General features: G+C 34.4%; 6 protein-coding genes across 6 annotated transcripts; 5 read left to right on the forward strand and 1 right to left on the reverse strand.

Annotated features, from left to right (window-relative positions):
* Window positions 1–75: 75 nt before the first annotated feature.
* LOC100182198 lies at window positions 76–5594 on the forward strand. The gene is made up of 12 exons (XM_002121485.5): window positions 76–286; window positions 667–835; window positions 1181–1383; window positions 1630–1689; window positions 1764–1877; window positions 2186–2307; window positions 2693–2806; window positions 2995–3181; window positions 3510–3765; window positions 3994–4129; window positions 4571–4721; window positions 5057–5594. The coding sequence occupies exons 1-12, from the start codon at window positions 182–184 to the stop codon at window positions 5153–5155; spliced, it is 1716 nt and encodes a 571-aa protein (XP_002121521.1). The 5' UTR covers window positions 76–181; the 3' UTR covers window positions 5156–5594.
* LOC100185279 (tyrosine--tRNA ligase, mitochondrial) lies at window positions 2383–23580 on the forward strand. The gene is made up of 8 exons (XM_018812948.1): window positions 2383–2394; window positions 19615–20052; window positions 20354–20647; window positions 21015–21195; window positions 21584–21751; window positions 22047–22202; window positions 22531–22678; window positions 22894–23580. The coding sequence occupies exons 2-8, from the start codon at window positions 19692–19694 to the stop codon at window positions 23128–23130; spliced, it is 1545 nt and encodes a 514-aa protein (XP_018668493.1). The 5' UTR covers window positions 2383–2394; window positions 19615–19691; the 3' UTR covers window positions 23131–23580.
* Window positions 5679–10530, forward strand: LOC100186120. The gene is made up of 6 exons (XM_002123202.3): window positions 5679–6093; window positions 6890–7108; window positions 7370–7552; window positions 7981–8217; window positions 9110–9281; window positions 9407–10530. Exons 1-6 carry the CDS (start codon window positions 6028–6030, stop codon window positions 10099–10101), a joined length of 1572 nt encoding a protein of 523 aa, XP_002123238.1. The 5' UTR covers window positions 5679–6027; the 3' UTR covers window positions 10102–10530.
* LOC100179860 (interleukin-1 receptor-associated kinase 4) lies at window positions 10382–15297 on the reverse strand. Its single transcript, XM_009861066.3, has 10 exons — window positions 15032–15297; window positions 14448–14532; window positions 13781–14249; window positions 13323–13441; window positions 12853–12965; window positions 12364–12480; window positions 11757–11867; window positions 11219–11411; window positions 10834–11058; window positions 10382–10639 (listed from the first exon to the last, which is right to left on the reverse strand). Exons 1-10 carry the CDS (start codon window positions 15235–15237, stop codon window positions 10586–10588), a joined length of 1692 nt encoding a protein of 563 aa, XP_009859368.1. The 5' UTR covers window positions 15238–15297; the 3' UTR covers window positions 10382–10585.
* Window positions 15324–17598, forward strand: LOC100183760 (proteasome activator complex subunit 3-like). The gene is made up of 3 exons (XM_009861067.3): window positions 15324–16014; window positions 16131–16277; window positions 16502–17598. The coding sequence occupies exons 1-3, from the start codon at window positions 15697–15699 to the stop codon at window positions 16706–16708; spliced, it is 672 nt and encodes a 223-aa protein (XP_009859369.1). The 5' UTR covers window positions 15324–15696; the 3' UTR covers window positions 16709–17598.
* LOC113474006 (TRMT1-like protein) lies at window positions 16857–19616 on the forward strand. Its single transcript, XM_026835606.1, has one exon. It carries the CDS (start codon window positions 17706–17708, stop codon window positions 19080–19082), a length of 1377 nt encoding a protein of 458 aa, XP_026691407.1. The 5' UTR covers window positions 16857–17705; the 3' UTR covers window positions 19083–19616.

A 23580-nucleotide genomic window follows, 5' to 3' on the forward strand; every position in this document is an offset into this window, starting at 1 on the left:
GTCTTTGCCCAACCTACTATATGTTATGTAAATCGATGGTTGGATTTCTATTAAAACTCAAATTCGAGGTTCTCTATAAAGAAAGTCTGTGTTTCGGCAGCACTGTTTTATTGGCGGGTTATTTAAGGTAATTTCGCGGGTTTGCTTATAATTGATTGAAGAAATTATAAATATTTACGAAATGACGAATGTAGAGCAGATAACAACCAGATTTTTGAACTCCGTTGCAAGTGTTGGATTTTCGAACACGGAAAAAATAAAGGCTGAAGTTCGTAGACTGGCAAACGTAAATTTTAACTTTCACATTGCAGATCTTTTTAAGTAAATAATATCGTGGCGGTAGTGAAGAATCCTCCCCCAACTTATTTGCTAACCACCAACCTGTAACTACTAACCACTCGTCCACTAACCCCTATATAACCACTAACCCTCTAACCATCAACCTTTAACACTTCCCACCAGCCTATTCTGCTATGTACCGGAGGATTCTTCACTATAGTGTTAGACTGCTAGTGTTCTTTTCCAAACACCAAAGAGTGGATTGGATATGCAAACATAGTGGATAATTTCTCTCGTGCAAATTTTTTACAACTTATTTAATTATATTGGTAAAAAAAAGCTTCTCAATCTGTCTTCAGTGTAAAAATCTTAGATCTCTTTTTACAGAATCCATTATTCCAAAGTTTTTTGGACGACTTCTCCAGCTCTGTAACAAGCCAAAATCTAATAAGCCTAAAGCAGTTGAATAAGTTTAAAGATCTTGATGTATCTGAATCTGACATCAGTCTTGATTCTACCAAGCAGGAAATTTGTGACCTAAAGAAAAAAAACCAAAGTATGATAATGTTTATTGTTTACCCCTGTGCTATGTCAAATAGATTTTAATTTTGCAAAAACAAAACTAAATATTTTGGGTTAGATTTCAACATTTTACAGTTAAACCATGTTGCAGTTCATTTTTGTTTAAATACCTAATTATTTAAAATTAGTTTTAGTTATACTAGAAGGTTTAACTTGTAAGTTGCAACATAAAATATCAGTAATATGTTTGGGTGAGAATGGTTATTGACCCCTACCTCTAGTAAATAATAGTACAATGCTTTTTATTTATTAACTTTTAAACACAACAATTTATAAATTTTTATTTTCTAACCTATTTTAACAATTTGTATTTTACCAGAATTAAATAAAAAAAATGAACGGATTTCAAAACAACTTGAGCGAAGTTACAGCTACAAGGAAAAGTTAGAAGCCCAGCTTCACGAGCTTGAACAACAACAAGCGAGAAAAGTAAATGAAAAAGAAAATCTTAACTTAAAATTTGAATGTTCGAAACAGCATTACAAACTAAACTTGGCAAAACACGAAAAGGGTATATCAGGGGTGAGTGCATGATGTATTACAAATTAGTACTCTGTTACAACATTAATTATTGCCTAAATATAATTGTTGGAACCAGCTGAGAAATTTTCTGCTTTTTCATGTTTTTTTTTACTTGAGTATTATATAATAAATATATATTATATAAACCAAAGCACAGAAGTGATCACATATACACACAGAAATATAAAATATATATATTTATTGCTTTATATGTGAAGTTTTTTAATATATTTTGCAAATTTGCAGTATTTTCAAAAGTTGTCAGAGGTGAACATAGACTTGGATGTCGTGTCTAACACTGTACAGGTAAATACTAACTTTACATCAGTATATTGATCTCCATATTTAAATTTATTAATCTTCCTACTCTTTGTGTACAGGACACAAGCAATGAAACAGTTCTAATGTCACATACTGATTTGGGAAACTTACTTTCTGCTGAAGATGAATACACAAGACAAATGGCAAGTTATGCCAAGAAGCAATTCACTCAGGTTTGTCGTGTGTTAATACACTAATTCGTATGATCTAACGTACATTATGTAAAAAATGTTATTCATGGTAAGTTGGTAAAGATAGTAGATACCCATATATCTACATACTGCGGTTTTCAATTTAACAACAAATATAACACATGATTTGGAACTGTGTGAGTGTACAACACAGCACAATTTAGAACAGTAAAGTATTGCATTTAGTTAGGTAATGCAAGTAGGTTAGCCCTGTTATTAAGCTCACAAGATACACTCAGGAACTATGCCAATTCAAAAGAATAAACCTTAATTATAATATACTCTTACAGGCCACTGCTGGTATTCAGGATGTGAATACTTCATTCAGTGAAAACATTTCTGATATAACAACTGTGGAAGAAACCTCGTCTGAACTGGAGGAGAAGAAACATTTGGAGAGAATCATGTGTGGGTAAGGTGTAAGATCTAAATATAAAGAGCAGAAAGTTTGATTCAACTATTAAGCCATGTCTGTGCAGTGCAGAAACTATTTAATAAGGTCATTTTTTTGCTAAATGACTATAAAGGGCTATCACTTGGGACAGATAGCAGAATTTTAGTAATGGTTGTAATACATACGTGATAACTCCTAAGTAGGCATGAGGTGTATGAAACAGATCACTCCTGTTATGATGACTCTCGTTTTCCGGCCACGTGAAGACCAAGCAGGTTACATTTATTTATTCATATTTTTTATATATACTTAATATTTTTCTGGGGGTGTTTAGGCATGATAGACCAGGCAGCTTTAGCTATGTGTGTATATTCACCGGTTTAGTTTCGGACTACTTTTCAAGGTACAAAGCAAGAAAACTTCGTTTAATTTTGGCTAAAGCTGCAGAAAGTCAAGCTAATGGTTTGAAATCGTTTCTGGATGGGAAAGTTTCACTGGTGGCAACAAAAACACAAGGGTGAGAAATGGCTTCTTACGATATGAAAAAAGCATTCTCAAATAAGTAAACAAAAATATATATAATATAAGCTTCACATTTTATGCACACCTGTTCACATTAATTAAAAAAAAACATCATGAAATGTTTCTTTTTTAACTAGTAGCATGTGTGCTGTTTTAAAACTGCTAAAAAACTTTTCTAAATAGGTTTGAAAATATCCATGAGCTTGCAAGTGCAGCAAGTGAGGCTGAGTTACAATCTCACAACATACTGAAAGATATCTTGCCAAAATTACTGGATAAATGTGCAAAGTTAGAAAGATCCATGCTGCTGGCTGGTGACTGCAGGTTACAACTTGCTAAGCAGAAGTACCTGACTAATAAACAGACACAGGTGACTTATAATGTTTAAACTTGTAGAAGATAATCTTCTTTACGAGTGGTACAAACCCTAAAAAATTAGAGAAACTGGAAAAGCATGAAAAAATTGTTAAAGATCCTTTTTTTCAGTATGCTTCTTTAAAAATGGAGACAATCAGTTAGCTAGCTTATAAAGCACTGATAACATAGGCATATGAAATAGAAAGCATTACCAGTTAACCTATTGTTTTTATACAATCTGAGAAGATAGTATTTTTCTCTAAATGAACGTATACATAAATATACTTTATATCTCTTAATGTGTCTAATAAGCTTCTGATTGCGATTTTTCCATTCTTAAGATGATTAATATGTTGATTCAACAACTGTCTCGACTTGTGTTGGTTTGGATGTTGCTCAAACTTGAAACATCACAACATGCGAACCTGGTTCGTGGCTTACATAAATGGAGTTCTGAATTGGAGCAAGATCTAAGTTCAGTTAAGCGACGAACGGAGCACCTGAGCATGAGTAATGTTGCTCATAGAAAACCAAGCAAAGCAAAAGCTGTGATTGATAACAGAGACACAGCTATGCTGAGTGTGTATGCAGCTTTGGGTGAGTTTTGTTTTAGGTTGGTGCGGTGATAAAATATTGTGTGTATAGATATGTAGGTGTCTTCTGCCTAAATACGTATATGTCGAACATATATACCAAGTAAGGTCTTAATGGATTTGAATATCTGCAAAGTAATTTCATATGTTTGATTATATAAAACAATTCTATAAATAAATATAAAGTTTACTTTTCAAACATCACTGATTTTAGTTTTGCTTCCATTTTTAGTGTCAAAACCACCCAAACACTCGATTTTCAAGGAGTTCTCGGTCGCACATGATGCTGCAGAAACACTCACTCGTGAAGTTGATTTAATTTCAAACAACGAGAAACTTTGCTTCATCCCAGCAACCTTACAAACTCTGTATGATATACTATACAACATGCTACTATTGTTGTTTATAAATAAGAAGTAGGGTGTCTTGTAAGCCCACCATGGGCACTAAACCTGGGGTGGCAGGGTGGTAAGCCTACCCTGAAATAATCTGCACTGCATAATTTTGTAAACATTGGCGCCAAATTTGTTTTAAAAGAATTCACGTCCAACTATCTCTGCCTCCCTGACATTCTTAAAAGTTTTTTGGCTATAAAGCCCACACTGGGTAAATAGCATTTACAGCATTCAGTTTACTTATATTCTGTAATAAATACACAATTTCTGACCAATAATGAAATTTCATATATTTAAAACTGGCCTATTTGGGGCTTGGGGTAAAATTAGGTCTATAATTCATAATAGCTAAAAGTTGATTTTATACTGTATACAAAAGTTTTTCACTTTTTAAAGTTTATGTTTTCTCTTTAGAGTGAATGACTTGAACGAATGCTATGACATCAATACATCTTCAACAAACAAGGGGTTTCTTTTGACACCAGAACAAGTTAGTGACCAACAAACAGAATTGTTGAGTCAAGTTTCCCAGATTCGTGCAACTGTTTCTGCTGAATTAACGAAGGTTTTTTATTCTTAATTTTAATATGATGTTTGCATTGTTGATTTGGACACACCAAATGTATGTAACTTTCTTTTACCATGTGTGGTCATGCAGCAACATAGATGTTCTGTTCTGTTTCATACACCTCATGCCAGCTTCTGAGTTACAACATATGTCGGTATTGTTTTTTTTTGTAACTTTGTGGTCAAAGGGTGATGTCTGACAACTTAGACAACTCATTAAGGTCTCTTAGTTGCAAATTTTTATATATCAAATATTAAATTAAAATTCTTTTTTATTCAAATTGAAATATATATACTGGATACTAAAAGATTTTTAATATGATTTATTTTTAGATGGAAAAGAAAAAGCAGTTTATTGAGAATGATCAAACAGCTTCAGCTGCTCGAGATATTTGGATCAATTTTTTCCTTCAACCACAAAACTGTGCGTAGATGCTTTTCACTTGCGCCTTAATCGATCTTTGTTTAATGTATATTTCTCTGACATTCATCTAATCTAGTCAATTTAAAAAAAAAAAACATTTTATATTGTTATAGAAAAGGAAATAGTACTGTAGGGTAAGATGAATATCTTTAATGTTCCATAATTTTGTTTTTTTTACAATTAACAATAATGAGCTGTGAGAATACAGTCGTAAAATTCTGTAAATATGTGTTCACTACAAAATAGGACAATAAAAGAGAACGAAAACATTTATCATGTTACCATTACCAACTATATGTGTTTAATTTTTTCATTGCCAAAGTTAAATCTGTACAGTAGGGCATGGCAAAAAACCTTATCGGGAAATATTAAAAAAACAATGCGTTAATAACTTTTTACGTCTCTGTCTTAATAAACTGAATTAATGACATGAATGTTCAACCACAAGTAACATGCAAATTTGTCGAAAATGTTTGTAAAGACTTAATCATACAGTAATTTATATGAAATATGGATGGATTTTACTTCTACAGGGGAATGAGTAACTGGAAAATTATGAGTGGCCTGTCTCTAACATAAGAGCAACAGTAAACAAAGTCTGGTTTGTCAACGCAATATTCGCTCACAAGCCACACTATAATAGTTACAGTTTGACAGGCAGCTGACGTTTTATGAGTGCTCTATTGTTCCAAGCTGTTGGTTTTAAAGTTTTTGGAGAAATAAAATATAGTTTTGTGAAAGGACTTTGGAAACTTTAGATACAGTATGGTTGAGGTGTGATACAGATATTTAAAAATTCTTGCTTACAGCAACATACAGTCATTTTTATTAGTTTGAGTTTAGTTTTTGCATTTTTATTATGTAAGTAAAGCAAGCTGACATGGCAAAAAAAAATTTCAATCGATGTATAAAATGTTCTCTGGCCGTCCTGGTTTTAGTTCTATGGGTAAGTACAAATGGTTTAATTTTGACCTTCATATTTGCAATTTTTGTTTATTCAATTTCACACAATGCATTTTAAATGTGGATTTATGATATCCGCGATTTACGAAAGCTTGCTAACTTGTCACATTTGCGACACATTTAGAGCCCCCTTTTCATTGTTTTAGGCCAGAGCCCATTGCCTATCTGTCGCCTTTTGACTTGAGCAAATATCCCCGCGCTAGGTTAATTGTTTGCCGAGGTCTAACGAATGATTAATAGAGAGAACGCTCTCACGTTGGTACACAGCCCGATAACGAAACCACATGAGTAGATCAACAAAAAACATCACCAAACAAATGAGATAACGTAAAACTGGCCACGTTTCTTAAAAAGAAAAATGCCTCTGCAAAAGTAGAGCAATTTTAAGAGACTTTAACTGCCACTAAACACCTCGTATTGAGGTGTGAAAGGTAGCAATGCCGCTCCCGCTTCAACAGCAGCTGGGCAAATACTCTGCGGTTTTGCAACAGCACACAATATTTGTCATACGCTGACATAAGCGGAAATATATGACCCCAACACGACGTTGATTATTATTGATTGATACAAAAGTGTCGAAGTACGAACTTCAATTTTAACACAAAACATCGGCCAGCAGCTGGAAAAGTCTATTTTTCCAGTTATTCCATACATTCTGTGCCCAAAGTTCACAAATATGGTAGTTTTCTAACTTAAGCGCAAATTAATTAAGACCCAGCTACTTACGAATTTTGTCCAAACACCAACTTTATACATGTATCTTATCCTACGCTCTGCAGGTTCTCAGCGGTTCAGTTCTTGTGCTGTCAACTTACGTAAGAGAAGATTTGAGTCAACTCGTCCTTGTAACAGAGGACACGACCATCGGTGACTTTTATTTGAGCATTTTCTTTCCAGTCATTTTCCCCGTCCTAGTAACTATCTCATGCTTTGCGTTTGTGATTGGCTGCGTTGGATGTTCGGGTGCTTTCACGGAAAGCCAGCTTTTGTTAGGATGGGTAAGTCAAGTTTGATCACACACAAAGTAACATGGTTAACTCGTAAGTGGACATGGGGTGTATGAAACAGAACGCCCGTGTTATAACTACTGTCATTGGCCCACTAAGCAGGGGTCAATAAGTTACTATATTCATTCAAAGTCAAGACTACAAGAGTTGTTAGCCATTTAGATATGCTAACTTTTGTTTACATAGGAAATTTCCTATGTAAACACCTATACATAACGACAACCCTTGATGCTGTGTCTTCTGCATTTCCAGTTTTTCTTCTCAATGCTTGTTGCCTTCTGTGTGGAGTTAAGTGCTGGCATCTGGCGTATGGTAAACTTTAAATTGAGTTATAACGAAAGCGACATTGACCAACTGAAGTTGAATATACAGCGTTATTCACGACTTGAAGCAAACAACTGGTTCATGAAAGCTTGGGCTAAAGTTCACAAAGAGGTTAGATTACAAGCTTGTGTTAATTGACAATGAAGTTTATGATTTAATGGTGCACACTCATTTATACAAGTTTTATTATATAAACCACATTGGTATACAAGTTAAATCCTAAACCACATGGCAATCATATAGTTCATGGTATTTTAACCCAAGAATGGGAATATGGGTGGTAATTAACTAAGGGGTATGACATATGACGTTATATAGGTAATAAACTTGGAAGTTCTTGCTAAAATTGTCTCGACATTCTATCTTATATTTCTTACGCGAGGCACTAGAGGTTTAGGCCATGTTTTGCCTTTTACCCCATAATTAAACCTGGCTGTTGTAAATGAACTGAAAAGTTATGAGTCGCATGTCCTGTGTAGAGAAAATCGAACAGAGTTAATATAAACATTGACGTCGCTTTCTATTGCTTTACTATTTAGTATGAATGTTGCGGCGTTGAATCCTTTCAAGATTGGATGAACAGTGAGCCCTTGATGCTTGGTTCGTGTTGCCCTGGATCTCTGTCAGGTGATAGATCATCATCAGGTGGTAGAGACGCTTGTTTAGACTTCATCTCCGAGTTAGATGGGTGTGGAACGAAGTTGCTCGCCGACCTTAGTTCACCTAAAAGTTTGGCATCTGTGCCCTACATAACAGCGGTGCTGGGCATAACGCAGGTAAATACAATTAAACGAGTTTTAATTTGCGTTTTGTGATTCAAGCTATGTGTTTCGGTCGAAAATGTTAATAACAGACTGTTAAGATGACTGTTAGCCCTACAAAATCATGCATACTTAGTAAGAAATAATGGGTTTCCAATTAAGCCATGTTCGGTTTTCCATTAGCAAAGATAAATGTGTTACTGCCGGTACATTATAAAGTTTTAGTATATTTTGTGCTTTAATGTACCCGACTAGTTGGTCGAATTTATCAATTGTGAAAATATCAAAGACGTTTTTGGCGACATGACGTTAGGTGATTTACTTGACACACATTACTCGGATCCTCTGCGGTCACTGGGATATTATAGTAAACAACAAAGCTGCTGATAATATACGACCGATAAACCTTATTCATATTTACTTTGCGCTGTGTAACATTTGCAAACTGTAAATTAATGAAGTGCTGGCGTCACTTTATAAGTTACCTACGCGCTTTATAGCGGTCAGGAGTTATTAAATACAGATATAATAAACTAGAAACTATGTAAGTTATGTGCTTCATGCTGTTTAGTAAATTACAAATCCCCCGTAAATAAAAACTGACCTATATATAACTGTGCTGTGGGGCATGATATGATACCGTTTTTGCCCAAGTCCTGTATTTTCCGATCATGTTTTGAACAATTAATAACACTCTTTTACTGTGGCAGGGCTGTGGTTATGTAATTCTGTAAATATTCTTTGTTTACTATGAAATAAGATGAGAAAAAAAAACGATATCCCATCTCACCTTACAGTACTATACATCAATAAAGGATATAGTAGGAGAAAGTAGTTCTGAATATTTCCCCACAAAAAAATCAGTGAGTCTTTTAAAATTCTGATTTTAAAATTTGTTTAACTTTAGGTTGTGGCGCTGATTTTAGCGTTAAAGTTGTGGTTAAGTTACTGCTTTGAAGCGAAGGAGGATCCAACGAGCTCTGTAAGCGAGGAAAGCCGAACATATGAGATGGGATATGTCTGGGATACGGAGAAGCAGACTTTGGTCCACTTTAATTCGGCAAACAAGCAAATAATTGGTAGAATAACATAAAATTTATTGTCTGTCTTCGGTTACATTTACAAGACCAAAAAATATGCGGACATCAAAATTTCCAAAAACTTGATGTTACATATATATATATAAGTAATATTTTGTCAACAGAGAGTGCTTCACCGTGTCTAAATTCTAAGAAACCAAAAATTACAAAAGACATTTCATCAGCTTCTTCCAAACAAACGCAGAACAATGTTGGTGTTCACACAATGGAAACAAACACACATCATTGCTGTGAGGCATGTATGTTAATAAGAGACAGAGAAAACTACCCCGTAGGGGTTCGATACTACTCTGTGCCTCAGAAGACAGAGGTTTACACAGAACATTACCCTATGCCAATAACCCAACACTGGCGCGACCAGCGGTGTGACAATGCCTTGGAAACTAGTGAAGAACAAAGCAGTTGTAATGAAGAAGAAACTGTTATGTACAATCAAGTACGAACGGACGACATTGTTAGTACACACTCTCATGACAAACTTTCCAAAAATACTTCTAGAGAAAGACTGACAGTTCATGCTCATGTAACCACGAGTGTAGAGACGTCAAATAGCCAATTCATCGGAAGGTATCAACTAAATGAGAGACAGAATATAGAAATTAAAGTAGCAGAGACAAACGCTAGATTCCCAAAACAGCAAACCGATTCTTGTCCCCCAGATTCCCACAAAGCGGAAATAGTTTGCAACACTCAGAACCTAACAACCAACAGAAACAGCGATTTACCAGTTCCATTTAATTCGCCGAGGACATCCGGACATACTGAAGAAGTAGAAAGAGATTCAACTTATGTAACGTGACTATGATGTAAGAGAGTAACATTGTCAATCTTTACCCATCGTGTAACTTTAAAAATCAAATGGATTTGATTTATCTGCTTGTTTCTTATGTTTTTTTTGTAAAATAACATTCACCCTGAGTAAATTGCCTTGTAGTTTAGAATATTGCTTCCAAGTACAGTAAACTTAATTCAAACTCTTCTTTATAAACCGAACTTGGTCTTGACTTTCTATGATTGCTCAGTGATTTGCAATTTGTTGATTCTTTTATATTTTTTACTGCCATTTATTACAATACAAATATGATTGCAATGATTTGATATATTTAATAATCCGACACGTTACACGCAACAGACACTGCATCAGACGTAACATAAAATTCAATAAAAACTGCAATTTTACTAACAGTATAGTGCAAACACCGTAAAATATAAAACTAGTACAACGTAACAAAAATGCTCATGTTGTGAAAGGAACACATAGAATTCCGAATATCATTTTGTTGTCATCTCTGTGGGTCTTCTGTCTTACACAACATAGCAGATAGTTCAGAAAGGACCTGGAATATTAAAATACTTTGTAAAATAACATGAAACCACAACTATTTGAAACAATTACAGTTTCAAAATGAATTCTCATTTGAAAATAAGAATTAGTTTAACCATGAACAAACTTCTGCCTCTGAAGAGACATAAAAAGTAAAAAAACAAAGAAAAAGGTAAATTTTGAAATAAAACACCAATACCTCTTTACCTTATGCATGGTTGGCCTTCTCTTATACCGGAAATCCAAGCACTGGCTTGAAAGTTCATATATTGAATCATCAACTCCATTTGACCAAGGACCTGCACGAGTGTCGGCAAACATAGATAGCGATGTTTCATCTTCTTCCATGCTTTCTTCAATAAACATCGGCAAATGAGAAGGGTCGCGATTTTCGTCTAACACCGGTAACCCAGTCAATAACTCCAGCAATACCTATTGGAGAATAAAAGCATATCTCTAGCTGTTTGTATATTTTGTTGCGTAACTTTGTTACGGAAGCATGTGGTCAAGATTTGGTCAAACACACAGACACAAAGTGTTTCTTGTTTAAAAATTGCGTGAAGTTATCAGAACATTAAGAAACCAAACATACTACACCAAAGCTGTAAACATCCATAGAATACGAGACAACTCCTTTGAAAGCTTCAGGTGACATGTAAACCATTGTACCAATGGGATTTGTAGTTTTAGTGCTGGTCAAGTCAACAGTTTTAGTGCTAGTAGAACGGATGAGACCAAAGTCACTTATTCGTGGCTTCATATTCGAGTCCAAAAGGATATTTGAACTAGGAAGTAAAAATGACACAATTCAAAAACATCATTTAAAGTAAAGAATTTTAGTGGTCTCCCATAGTATACTAATTTTACACAAAGTACTGCATATATTACACTTTTAACAGTGAAGGGTTGCAAAAAAAATACGAAATCAAAAGGTTTTGTAGGCAAAAAGTTTGGAAAGCTTAAAGAAGATATTCGCACTTTAAGTGAATACGAAAACAGTCAAATCATTTAAAATACTACTAAATGAAATTCGGATAGAAATTGTACATTTTAACCAAATATCTTTATTACCCAAACTTTAACCTTAATAGGCTGTGATATAACACAACACAATATGTTATGTATCTAACCTTTTAATGTCTCTGTGAATTAACTTTTGTTCATGTAAATAGGAAATTCCGTTCGAACTTCCTTTTGCTATTTCCAACCTCTGACCAACCAACAAAACCACTTTTCCCAATCTGAAAACGAAACACCAATGGGCAATGCTATGATAAAAGTAATGTTGCAAATATATAATCTGGTTCTGCCAAGTTATTATGAATAAGTCAAATTTGCTGAAAACGTATTTGTTTACAAAACCCAGCAATTTCTGCACTACCCATGTATATGACACAACTGTCTTTATTTTTTATTGGTTTAGAACTAAAACCATTTTCTGTGATGTAGGAAGTTAAAACCAACTTAAAAAGGCCAGAAAATCAGTGTTTTATGCACCTTATCAGAATTAATTTTGAGCAATGTGGAGTGTAAATGTAAACAATATTTTTTCACAAAAGTTTATCCCCCAATAATTATTGAAGAAATTAGAATCAAATCAAGTTGAAAAATTGTAATACAAAAAGAGTGGGAAACACATGAGAAGTAGCAGGACAACCATGTTGCAACCAACTAAATTTTCATTTCAACAGTAGCCTAATCTGAATATCCGCATTCATAGCTGTCAATCAAACTCACCGACAAGATTCAAGACTTGAGCTGAGTGATCCATTAAACATATAATCATACACAAGACATAACTCTGGTCCATCACAGGAATATCCCATAAGTGGAAGAATGTTTTCATGCTGTAGTCTGTAAAAAATAAACATTTTATAGAAATTTAGAAAACTTATAGAAGTGGAATCAGTGGCTCCCAACTAGTGTACATGTATTACTTTCTGTCAGGGTAAAAAAGCTGAGTCATAAGCATTGCAAATTGCAAATTGTAAAATGTAAATTTTCTTTTAAATAAATAGACCCTGCCAAAATCTGGCATTATATTAAGCAATAACATTGTTTTTTTAACAAAAAAAGATTACAAATATGTGTTTTTCAACAATTTTTTGTTCAGTTTTTAAACAATTTTTTAAGCCTAAACTGGTCCCACAGTGTAATAGGGTGGGGGACACTAGATTAAACTACGAGATACCACATTTACAGAGTAAATTGTAAAGTGTAACTTACTCCGATATAACATGAACTTCCTTCTTGAACTGTTCAGTTATGGCAGTGGCGAACTCAGGTGTGTCAAGTTTGAGACGTTTAATCGCAATTTTTCTTTCTAAGCTGTCACCATCCTTAATAAGAGAGGGTATCCAGTTAGTGGAAATTATTTATTGGTTTGAGAAACAGAATACTTTTATTAGCAGTCTTTAATTTACTTTTTCGAAAACAATCCTTTTTTAGATTTTTTTAGCAACACATTTAATCAGCAATGTGCAAATTTTCTGGTTGAAATTGACTTCATAAAACAAAATATTGACATGAAACACTATTTGTTTTGATACTCCTATTGGCCATCCAGGGAAAAAACGAATTAAGTTTAATGAACCATGATGTATTAGTAAAATGCAAGCACTTTGATCATTTTGGAATAAATACTAATTGGTGACTTTTGTTATTTAGTTTTTTTTTATAATTAACCAATGTCCAACCTTTGGTTGAGTTAAGTGACCTTGAAACACTGAACCAAACGCTCCTTCTCCAAGTTTCAAGGAATCATTGAAGTCTGAGGTTAACATCTTTAAACTGGAGTAAGAGTAAGGTGATACCGCTGAAATATAAAAGACATGGTTATGCGCATTGAAGGCTATTTAAGGTAATGTCATCACAACATTATAACTTTAGAAAAATTTGTCTACAGATTTTCATTACTTACAACAAAAAGAATAAATATCTGTCTTGTTGAAATTTTTAGAAATAGTCCTCTGTTGTAAGATGGGTACTGTTGGCACATAATATCCTGTATTTCCAAACGTTTGTTTAACAATTAACAATGCTCTTTAATAGTCATGAAGATACAGTTACAAAACTCTGTAAATACTTTTTATATGCTACTAAACGGTACAATTAAAAAAAAGAAAAACATGGATCACTATATACTGTACATTACCATTTGCATTCAGGTTGAGGCCTTGTAGCAAAAATGCAAGTTCACTCTTTTGCTCTTCTTCCAATTTGTTTCCCACACTGAGAGCAGAGTCGTTTTCCGTAGGCTGCCGTGTGAGTGATTTTTCACTGGAACCGACTTGGTAAGATTTTTGTTCATTTGGTCGTGTTGGCTGCCGTATCGATGCAAAATCGGAGAATATTGACGGCCGGGGAGGGATAGGGGGGTGGCTTGATCTATGGGACTCGTAGTTGTACACAGGCTGATGTATGTTGTGGTTTGGGTAAGGCTGGTATGGTTGGCCCACAGGGGTGGGCACAGGTCTGTACTGTGCTTGTTGGGGATATGGCAGAGTAGATTGTGTTTGTTCTCTGTTGACAGCTTCTTCGTAAGGTGGAGGCATTGTTACTTGGCTTTTTAACATGTTCACCATGCTTATGAGGCCGAGAGAAGTGAGAACGTTTATTAAATCCTTGATGAAAATAAATGTTGCTAAATGTTTACTGTAGTACACACTACTTAAACAGTGTTAACTGCAAATAGAGTTGTAGTACAGGCTCTAACCCTTAAAAGTCCACAAACTAATTAAATGTTCTAGCAGACATACTTCTTATAGAACCTCTACCTTTGACCAAATAATTGTCTATAATAATTGACTTCAGAAACTTACCTGTACTGTAGCATTGGATGTGGACCATGCATCAATTGCAGCAGTTGTTGGGCTGTCACCTCTACCAGCTATCATTTCAAACTTCCTGATAAAATGTTATGTAACAAGCATTATACTGTAGTCAAAAATATGAAGCAAACTATTTGTCCACGGGCTGCCACATAAATAATTTTGTGGGCCATTTCTGTACTGACAATTTGGACAACTCATAACTGCCCACTGGATTGAAGTAATAAATGTTAAATGCGTTGCACGACAACACACACTCCAACAAGGGTAGCAACATTAAACATTGAACTTGGTATATTTCGGTTATGATGTGGGCACCTTTAAGCCCAAAAACTAAGGCACTGCATGGACATAGGAGCGTGTATTTATATTTCTGAGCAACTTTCTAATGAACTAAAGATTTTTTATTCCCGCCTGTTTAACGGTCGCATTACATTTATTTAACTGTGATGGAGGCAAGGGCATTGCCAAGTTTATGCTGCGCTCGACATCATAGCCAACGTACAGGTTATCCATATAGGAACGTTACTATAGCCAGAATAACATTGATAAATATTAGTACATCAAATACCAACCTGATATCCTGTAACTGATATCTTGGTTCTGGGTCATTTGGTCCTCGTGGGATTTTTAAAACAAAGTCTCTCCAGTTTGTAGCTGTACCCGCTGTGTCCAAATCATCTGCTATACTTTTTAAAACGGAGTATGGCAGGTTTCGAATGTAGGTTTGCGCTGTTACTTGTTTTCTGGGGGTCTGAAATGAGCCCCAGCCCCAAGACATTTCAATTACTTTTCTACTGTTCTGTTCACTGAAACGTTCTCATTTAACCTATGTTTCTTTCCTTTAAACAATAAAATATGGTTTGTACGTTAGGGTTTTTGCAAATAATGTGTAAAATTTACGTAAAAGCGTGCATACACACTGCAACATCGATTAATATTAAATGTAATTACGTCAAAATTGCTATACAGTATAATATAGTTTATCTTCTTAAAAAAACAAATTTTCCAATGGCAAAATGATGAACTTTGTAATACGCTGTGCTTACAGTTACTCTTGGCAAATGTTATTTTCTTTCATCTATTTTTGTTGCGGGGAAATGTTGGTGACTGTTTGTTTTTTAGGGACTTTCCAGGACGTGCGCCTGTTACGCAACAGTAGCTTTGTTTACGTCAGAAGCATAGAAACATTAAAAGGTTTAGTGAAATTTTGCACGTTTTTCGTAAACTGCAAATAAAAATGGAATACGTGGAAAATTTTACGGAAGAAATATCGAGAGAGGCTGAAAACATTCTGCATAATGTTTTTCCAGAAAAAGTGGCGCAATTAGACAGGTTGCTCCGTGATCCGCGGTTTAGCTTGAAGAAATTGGACGAAATACGAAGAGTCAGTCGAAATACGCTTAAAGCAAATTCTGCTAAAAATTCAGATTCTTCTGCTTCGCATCCTGAAAAGTTAAATCAAGTGGGAGTCAACACAGTAATTGCAGAAACCATGGATTTGTTGCGCCAGGAAATCACATCCGTAATGGAGTCCTGCAATACTTTGCGACTTTGGGTAAGTTTCGTCCACGTTTCACATAACACTATTACAATGAGACAATTTTCATGTAAAGGATTTTCTTGTGTTTCTTGTTATGTTCGCCTCGAAAAAAATCGAAAAACACAAAACAGGTGACGCTGATGCTTCCAAAAATAGAAGATGGAAATAATTTCGGGGTATCTGTTCAAGAAGAAACGTTGGGTGAAATAAAAGGAGTTGAGTCCGAAGCAACGTCGTATTTTGGGCAGATAACTACCTACTTTCTCGCGAGAGCAAAGGTATACTTTGATCTATTGTTGTCGAAACGATACAAATGTATGTATTATTACGGTATGTAATATTTTACAATCCTTTAAAAAATTTTCGCTGGCTTGACGTATGGTTGCTGTAATCTAAATACTGTAAATTTAATCAGAAGTACTGTACTTAGTTGCCGTAAGTAGCCTAGAAAGCATTCTCCAAAAAGTAAAATGTCACAACTCTTTGCCACGTGTTATTGCAGATTTGTGCAAAGCTGTCTAAGCACCCAAACATTTACGATTACCATCGGTACATCGTTGAGGACGACGAAAAAACGTTCGTTTCACTTCGGCTGATGGTTGCAGAACTCCGAAACGCGTATTCTTCGCTGCATGATTTAATTTTGAAAAATTTCGACAAAATAAGAAAACCACGAAGTTCATCTTCGAGCTACAATTCAATGTATTGATACATTGGTTTACTTTTAAATACAAAAATCATATATTACTGTAACGCTTACATATACCTTTTTGTGGCTAAGCTCTCTTTTCTAGCCATGTGAAGAAAAAAAGGTGATTCCCCGGCGCAAGTATTTACCACGTGATATTGCGTCAAATTTTCATCATAAATCACGCAATTAAAAACTGTTTTACAAAATTTCTAGAGTATTAGCAGAAGAAAAAATGGCGTTAACTGCCGAGACATTAAAAGATAAACTGACAAAGGAGCTGAGTGCAGAATACGTGGATGTAAAGGACATTTCTCCCGACATGTGTGGAACCAGTTTCCATGCTGTTGTTGTTTCGCCCCAGTTTGTGGGTAAAGCTCGCTTGCAACAGCAGCGAATGGTTAACAATGCACTTGCTGAGGAGATGCCATCAATCCACGCTTTTACACAAAAGACATACACACCAGAAGCATGGAAAAAGGCAAACTCTACGGACTGATTATATTTCTGAGTTAATTTAAACAATATTTGTTTGACCATTATAAACGTTCAGATTTCCTATAATTTTTTTTGCGTTATAAGGCCCATTATTGTGCAATGCATAAGGCCTGCTTTCTGCACAGTTTTTACCAGACTGATTAGTTGTCAGTCTTGTCACTTTTAGAATATGAATAAAGTCTGCATGGTTGGAAGTGGAATAATTCTCTTCAGATTAGTAACTCCATGTTTTTATAATCACAAAAAGCTATTGAGTTAGTACATGTACATGATAACATTTTATAAAGAAATTTAACCTAAAACGTTGGAATTGAAGGCATATTATTCAAACTATTTATATCTATTTATGACAAATTTAATTTCTGAATTCTGATTATAAGGTTTTGTTTGATTATGATATGCTTGTGGAGTAAACAATATTGTTTTGTTACTTTAGAAAAAAAATACATGTATATATGATTTTTTATATAATCAGCTCTATTGAGACTATTGCTATTTATCAATTTTTTAAACAATTAAAATGAATCTTCTAAATGGAAAATTAGTTGAAAACAACGCTGAGATTCCTCTGGTCAAATCATATGAAGATGTTATGAGTTTTAAACGTGTTTCAAAAGTCTGTGAGCTTGGACTCAGTCGTGCCATTGCTTTGGCTTGCTTAGAAATCGTAAAACTTGAAACTGATGGAGTTACATCAGCTCTTGATGCTGTTAACTCTTTTGGTGCTGCTGGCATGCAATGGGCAAAGCATTTTCTCTCAGAAAACATTTCCATCACTGTAAACACAGCACTTGGACTGGATGATGTCTGTAAGAAATGGCTGAATGAGAATAACTGCCCAACTGATTCTGTTAAGGTTGTGTCTATGGATCCCCAGGTTCTTATGCACAGCTCCAAACACAAGTTTGTGTATTTAGAAGTGACTGGAACAGTTGTGCCTTACCTTGATGCTGCTGTTCGTAGTGTAAACCACAATGGTTTGTTGTGTGTGACTTGTACAGATACTTCAACTTTATACAACAAGTGCCCAACTACAGCCCAACGTCTCTACGGAGCCAATCTGTTAAAAAATGAATATTGCAAAGAAGTTGCCATTCGTGTAATTATTTCTAACATTGCACAATCTGCTGCGAGATGGAACAAAGGTATTAAAGTTGAACTTTGTGCATCTGTAGAGCCAGGGTTTACTGTTGTATGTAGAGTGCTACGTGGACCAAAACATGGCGATATTTCAACCTCATCTATTCAGTTGTTAGAGCACTGTCAATTATGTCAAGCCAGAAGGTTTAAACCAAGAACAAAATATATTACTTATGGAAATGGTAAGACACTATGTAAGTGCAGCACTGAAGAAGCAGCAGCCCCATTATTATTACTGGGCCCCATGTGGTCAGGCAGCATTTTTCAACCAGAATTTGTTTTGAAAACCTGTTTAACTGCCAAGCAGATGAATTTGTCTCTTGAACATCGGAAAATTTTAGAACTGATTTTGTTGGAAAGTGTGTGTTGCAAAACTAATGAAGAAGAAGAGAACTTACTGAAACACACAACTCAATTTAATGGTAAAAATCAACTTAACGAAAAAAGTGAACCAAAGCACAAAAAAATAAAATTAGACTCCGAAGTAAGTTCAGAGAATGGCCCTTCTTTAACCAAAGAGATGAGATCCTACAAACATATTCCATTTTATTGTGATTTCCAACATCACAGTGTAAAAGGAGGTAATCCTCCAAGATTATTGACCGTGCTGAATGAACTACGCAGTCGAGGTTACAACGCAAGCAAAACTCATTTCGGCCCAAGATGCATAAGAACATCAGCCAGTGTGGAACAGTTTGATGAAATTTTAAAGCATTTGTGGGAAGTAACGACAAAACATAATGGAATCAAAGTCTAAGAATTTCTAGTGTGTTCTTAAATTGATAAAAAAAGTTGAAAATTTTCAGTATAAACGTAGTAGCCAATATATGTGAGACGATTGCCAGATATTTCATGTTTTTTTTGCACCCAGGATGGAATGTAAAAACTGTTTTCTGTTTCTGTTGAAAAGAACTATAAAACTTGTTTTGACAGTGACACTTTACTATACAAACGCAAATTAAATAGCTGGGTGGGGATAACTGATACCTACATTAGTTAAGCACTAGCTTTGTTGGAACTAATGAATTTTTTTGTTGTTTATTACTGGTATTTAAATAATGTTTTTATTGTTTTAGAACATGATATATTCAATATAGGCGCCAAACCATTTAAAATGCAGGGAGGGTAGAAATAGTTAGATTTCTAAACTTGTTGAGAAAAAATCCAACATGGCTTTAATTTACTAATTAGTGCAAATTACAAAGTAGGCCTGCCACCAGTGCCACCCCAGAATTGGCGCTTATGGTGTTTTATTATATATTTGAACCAAATGAACAAGTTTTTCTTAGAATTTAGTCATAAGATGGCACCTTAAACAGAAAGTTTTTTACTGTAATTAAGAAATCTGTATAGACTACTCTCCACTATGTCAACTCCAGTCTTGGTCCACACATTTACCACTAAATCTTGGATAAGATGCAGCAAACTCGTGACTGCTTTTCGTGGCAAATTCTTACCAACACCTAATATTAAATACACAACCGCTCCTTCAAGAACTTACAGCACCAACTACGAAACCAATAAGACTAAAATACGCCCGAAAAACGTTTTAAAATTACACGAGCGAGGAATTTTACAAGATATCTATCCTCCTGCTGCAGTAGGGCTGCCGGGACTTTTGGAGTCCAAACAACAATGTTTTTATTGTGGTTTTGATCCAACTGCAGATGGCTTACATGTGGGGAACCTACTTTCCATTATGGTGCTGTTGCATTGCCAAAGAGCCGGTAATGTTTGTTTATAAGTGTTTTTTTTATCCGTAGCCTGTGTTACTGACTGTAGTTTTCCCGTTCACCCATATCCTGCTGTTTTTTAAATCAGGTTTTTATCGTTTTCATATTTCATAAAATAAATTTGTTGTAAAAATGAGTTCTATTCTATGTTGGTAAGGTCCTTGTCGAAGAACCTGGGATTTAGGTCAGATTTGTCCCATTAGCCATTATTTTATGTCAGCATTTTTTTAATGAATGGATGGGTTTTTGATTAACCTGCTGGGTATTTTACAATAAAACTTATTTATACTTTCAGGCCACAATGTAATTGCTGTTATTGGGAATGCTACAGTTCGAGCTGGAGATCCGAGTGAGCACACCAAAGACCGTAATATGCTCAGTGACAATGCTATTCAGGACAATGTAAATGCTATACAAGATTGCATTGCAAAGATAGCGGATACTCACGCAAACTATATTTATGACAACAAACACAGGAAAAAACTGCCGGATTTTAAAATTCTGTTTAATCAAACTTGGTACAAAGAACTAAATGCAATCGACTTCATATCTACTGCTTGTAGAAACTTTCGAATTGGTCCAATGATGGGTAAGTCAAGTAAAATTTCACACACCGGTTAATTCAAAGTTTAAGGGAGATCTTTTTTTCTGGCATGAAAATGCGGTATTCACTTTTTGTTTGTTTTAGTGTCTACTACTGATCACATTTATATATTCAGTAACAAAGCTAGAAAAAATATGGGGATTTCAATCTAAAAAAGATTAAAATAAGGGGTTGAGATTCAGTTTACAAAAAATGTTTTTTACCTATAGCATGTTTTTACCAACTGTAGTTGTGTTGGTAATACCCTTCTTTACCCTGTTTTACTTAATCTGATCTTTATTACTATATTTAAAGAAATAAATAGAATGTTATGTTACTATGTATGTTTAAGTATAAGATGACATTTTCACAGAAAAACGTTACATAAAAGATCGCATACAAAGCAGTGAAGGTTTGATGCTTGCTGAGTTTATGTACCAAGTCCTTCAAGCATACGATTGGCAGTATCTTCACGATAACTACAACTGTACGTTTCAAGTTGGGGGCGTGGATCAGCTTGGTAATATCAACGCTGGACAGCAACTTATTCGAAAGTAGGTTTTGGATGAATGATGTTAAAATAATATAAAAGTATTTATTTATACTGTTGTTAAATTATTGACTATTGTTAAGTAATGTTTAATTGTTTATCTAAATTGTAAATTATCTAAAAGGGATGAAATATTATTTTGCTGTGAAGCAAATAATCATATGATAATTCTACCCTCTTTTTTTTCTTTTTCTCAAAAAGGTGTTCTTTATGTTAGAAAGAAACATAGGGTTTTTTGAGTAAGTTCCAGGTTGATTAATGTGTTTCACTTGTTTTAAATTTAAAAAAGACAATTTATATTAAAAACCATTGTGTATGTGTCTTTGCACCCAAATTTTTAGGCTATGGCACTGTATATATACTGTAGGTAATAGGTATGTTATATCTTACAGAACCAACAAAGGCCAGGTGTACGCCCTTCTTACACCATTGGTAACCAACCTACGAGGTCAAAAACTTGGTAAAACTGCTGGTAACTCTGTTTGGTTGAATGCAAACAAAACACCTCCATTCGAGTTTTATCAATTTTTTTTCAAGCAACCAGATTCAATGGTAGAAACGTAAGTATATGAGATCTTTATAGAACTAAGAAGTGACTAGAATTTTAAATTAGCTGACTTTCCTATTTACCATACCATCTTTTTTTTGTATTTTCCATAAATTTTCCATGGGAGAGTTAATTTTATGATGTAAAATGTATAAATTCTGTGTTGTTTGCCATGTATTATTTTGATGGCATTACATATTATTAATCTTTGAATTTCAAAAATCCCATATTTTGATAATAATTAATGCATTTAAAAACAAATTACTCAGTCTGCAATAAATAATTTAAAATAAAAAAAATCGTTTCAGATTTTTGAAGTATTTTACCTTCATTGACTTAAAAAGAATAAATGAGATCATGATTGAACACACGAAGCACCCACACTTAAGAAATGCACAACGTATCTTAGCTAAGCATGTGTGTAAGCTCGTGCATGGCCCAGAAGGCCTTGAATCTGCGGAAAGGTTACATTTCTTCTAATTACATTTTTATTGTTTTGAGCTACTTAGTGCTTTGTATGTTGGATTTATTAGCCAAAATTTTTACTAGCCAAAAAGGGATGCATCAAAATTTACGGTATGTGCTATTTTTTCCCAACAAAATAATCACCCACATAGTTACATAAGCGATTACTCGTAAGTAGGCACGAGGTGTATGAAACAGAACATTTGTTTAATAAAACTGAACACTTGTGTTATGCAGTCGTTGCCCCACCACGCATGGGTAAATCAGTTTTAAAACATTCACTTTTTCATTGTCATAACAATAAAAAAATAAAAAATATATACTCAGATGCACGCGTGCTCTGTTTGGTGGAAGTTTAGAAGACATCGAAAAATTGAGTGAGGAAGAAATTATGACGACATTTAACGCAACAAACATTGTCACTGCAGTGTTAGAACCTGACACGACAGTGTATGATGTTGCTACACATGCTAAAGTAAGACTGAATATTTTAACTTTGTTTTAATCAATAGATTCAGTCGAAAATAAGCTAATTCCCCTGTCCTAAGATAAAAAAAAAATATTTTTTTATTTAATTGTTAAAAAATTGGAGTTTTTTTTGTTATAAGTAAAATAAAGTTTTAAAATTTTACAGTTTATAAATTTGCACTTTCAATTTTCAATTTCTTATAAGAAAATTTAATTTTCCAGGCCATACCGCTTGGCAACAAAGGAGAGAATCTGATTCGTGCTGGAGGGGTGAGGATTAATGGGGAAACTGTTGATTCTCCTCACTTAATATTAATGAATGGGGAACATGTTCTCAAAAACGACCTCACAGTGCTTTCTGTTGGTAAAACAAATCACTTTATCATTAAATGGAAGCTGCCAAGGATTAAACATGATGAAGACAGTGTCAGAGAAACAGAATACCCTGTACCAATGTGAAACTTGGATTATAGGATATCAAGGATTTTTTGACATTCAAAATAAAGTATCTTTTCTACTGCATTTGGGTGTATTGTGAAATAATTTCCCACTTGCAAAATTCAGTTGCTTTGTCTGGTAAATTGTTTTAAAAATACTACAGTAGAAGAGTACTTACCAATAATCCGTTTTGAGTCTGGTCTGTTATACAACTCGAATTACATGTGTTCTTAATATGTGTTTCTGAGTTTTCTAGTATTCACATATTAAGGACAGAAATTATTAGTTATTAGTAAAGTATATTGAAATCCTCTGTTGCTTGAAATTGGGTACATTGCAAAGTTCTGTAAGAAGCATTAGCTTAACTTTTTCACATCTTGAGTGTAAACTTTATATTGCTTCACATTATTCGGTGGTTTAACCAACTTCAAAAATGCTGGTTTTAAACTAATTTTTTGCTTTTTATTTTCA

This window comes from Ciona intestinalis, chromosome 8, assembly GCF_000224145.3.
Source record: "Ciona intestinalis chromosome 8, KH, whole genome shotgun sequence".
NCBI lineage: Eukaryota > Metazoa > Chordata > Ascidiacea > Phlebobranchia > Cionidae > Ciona > Ciona intestinalis.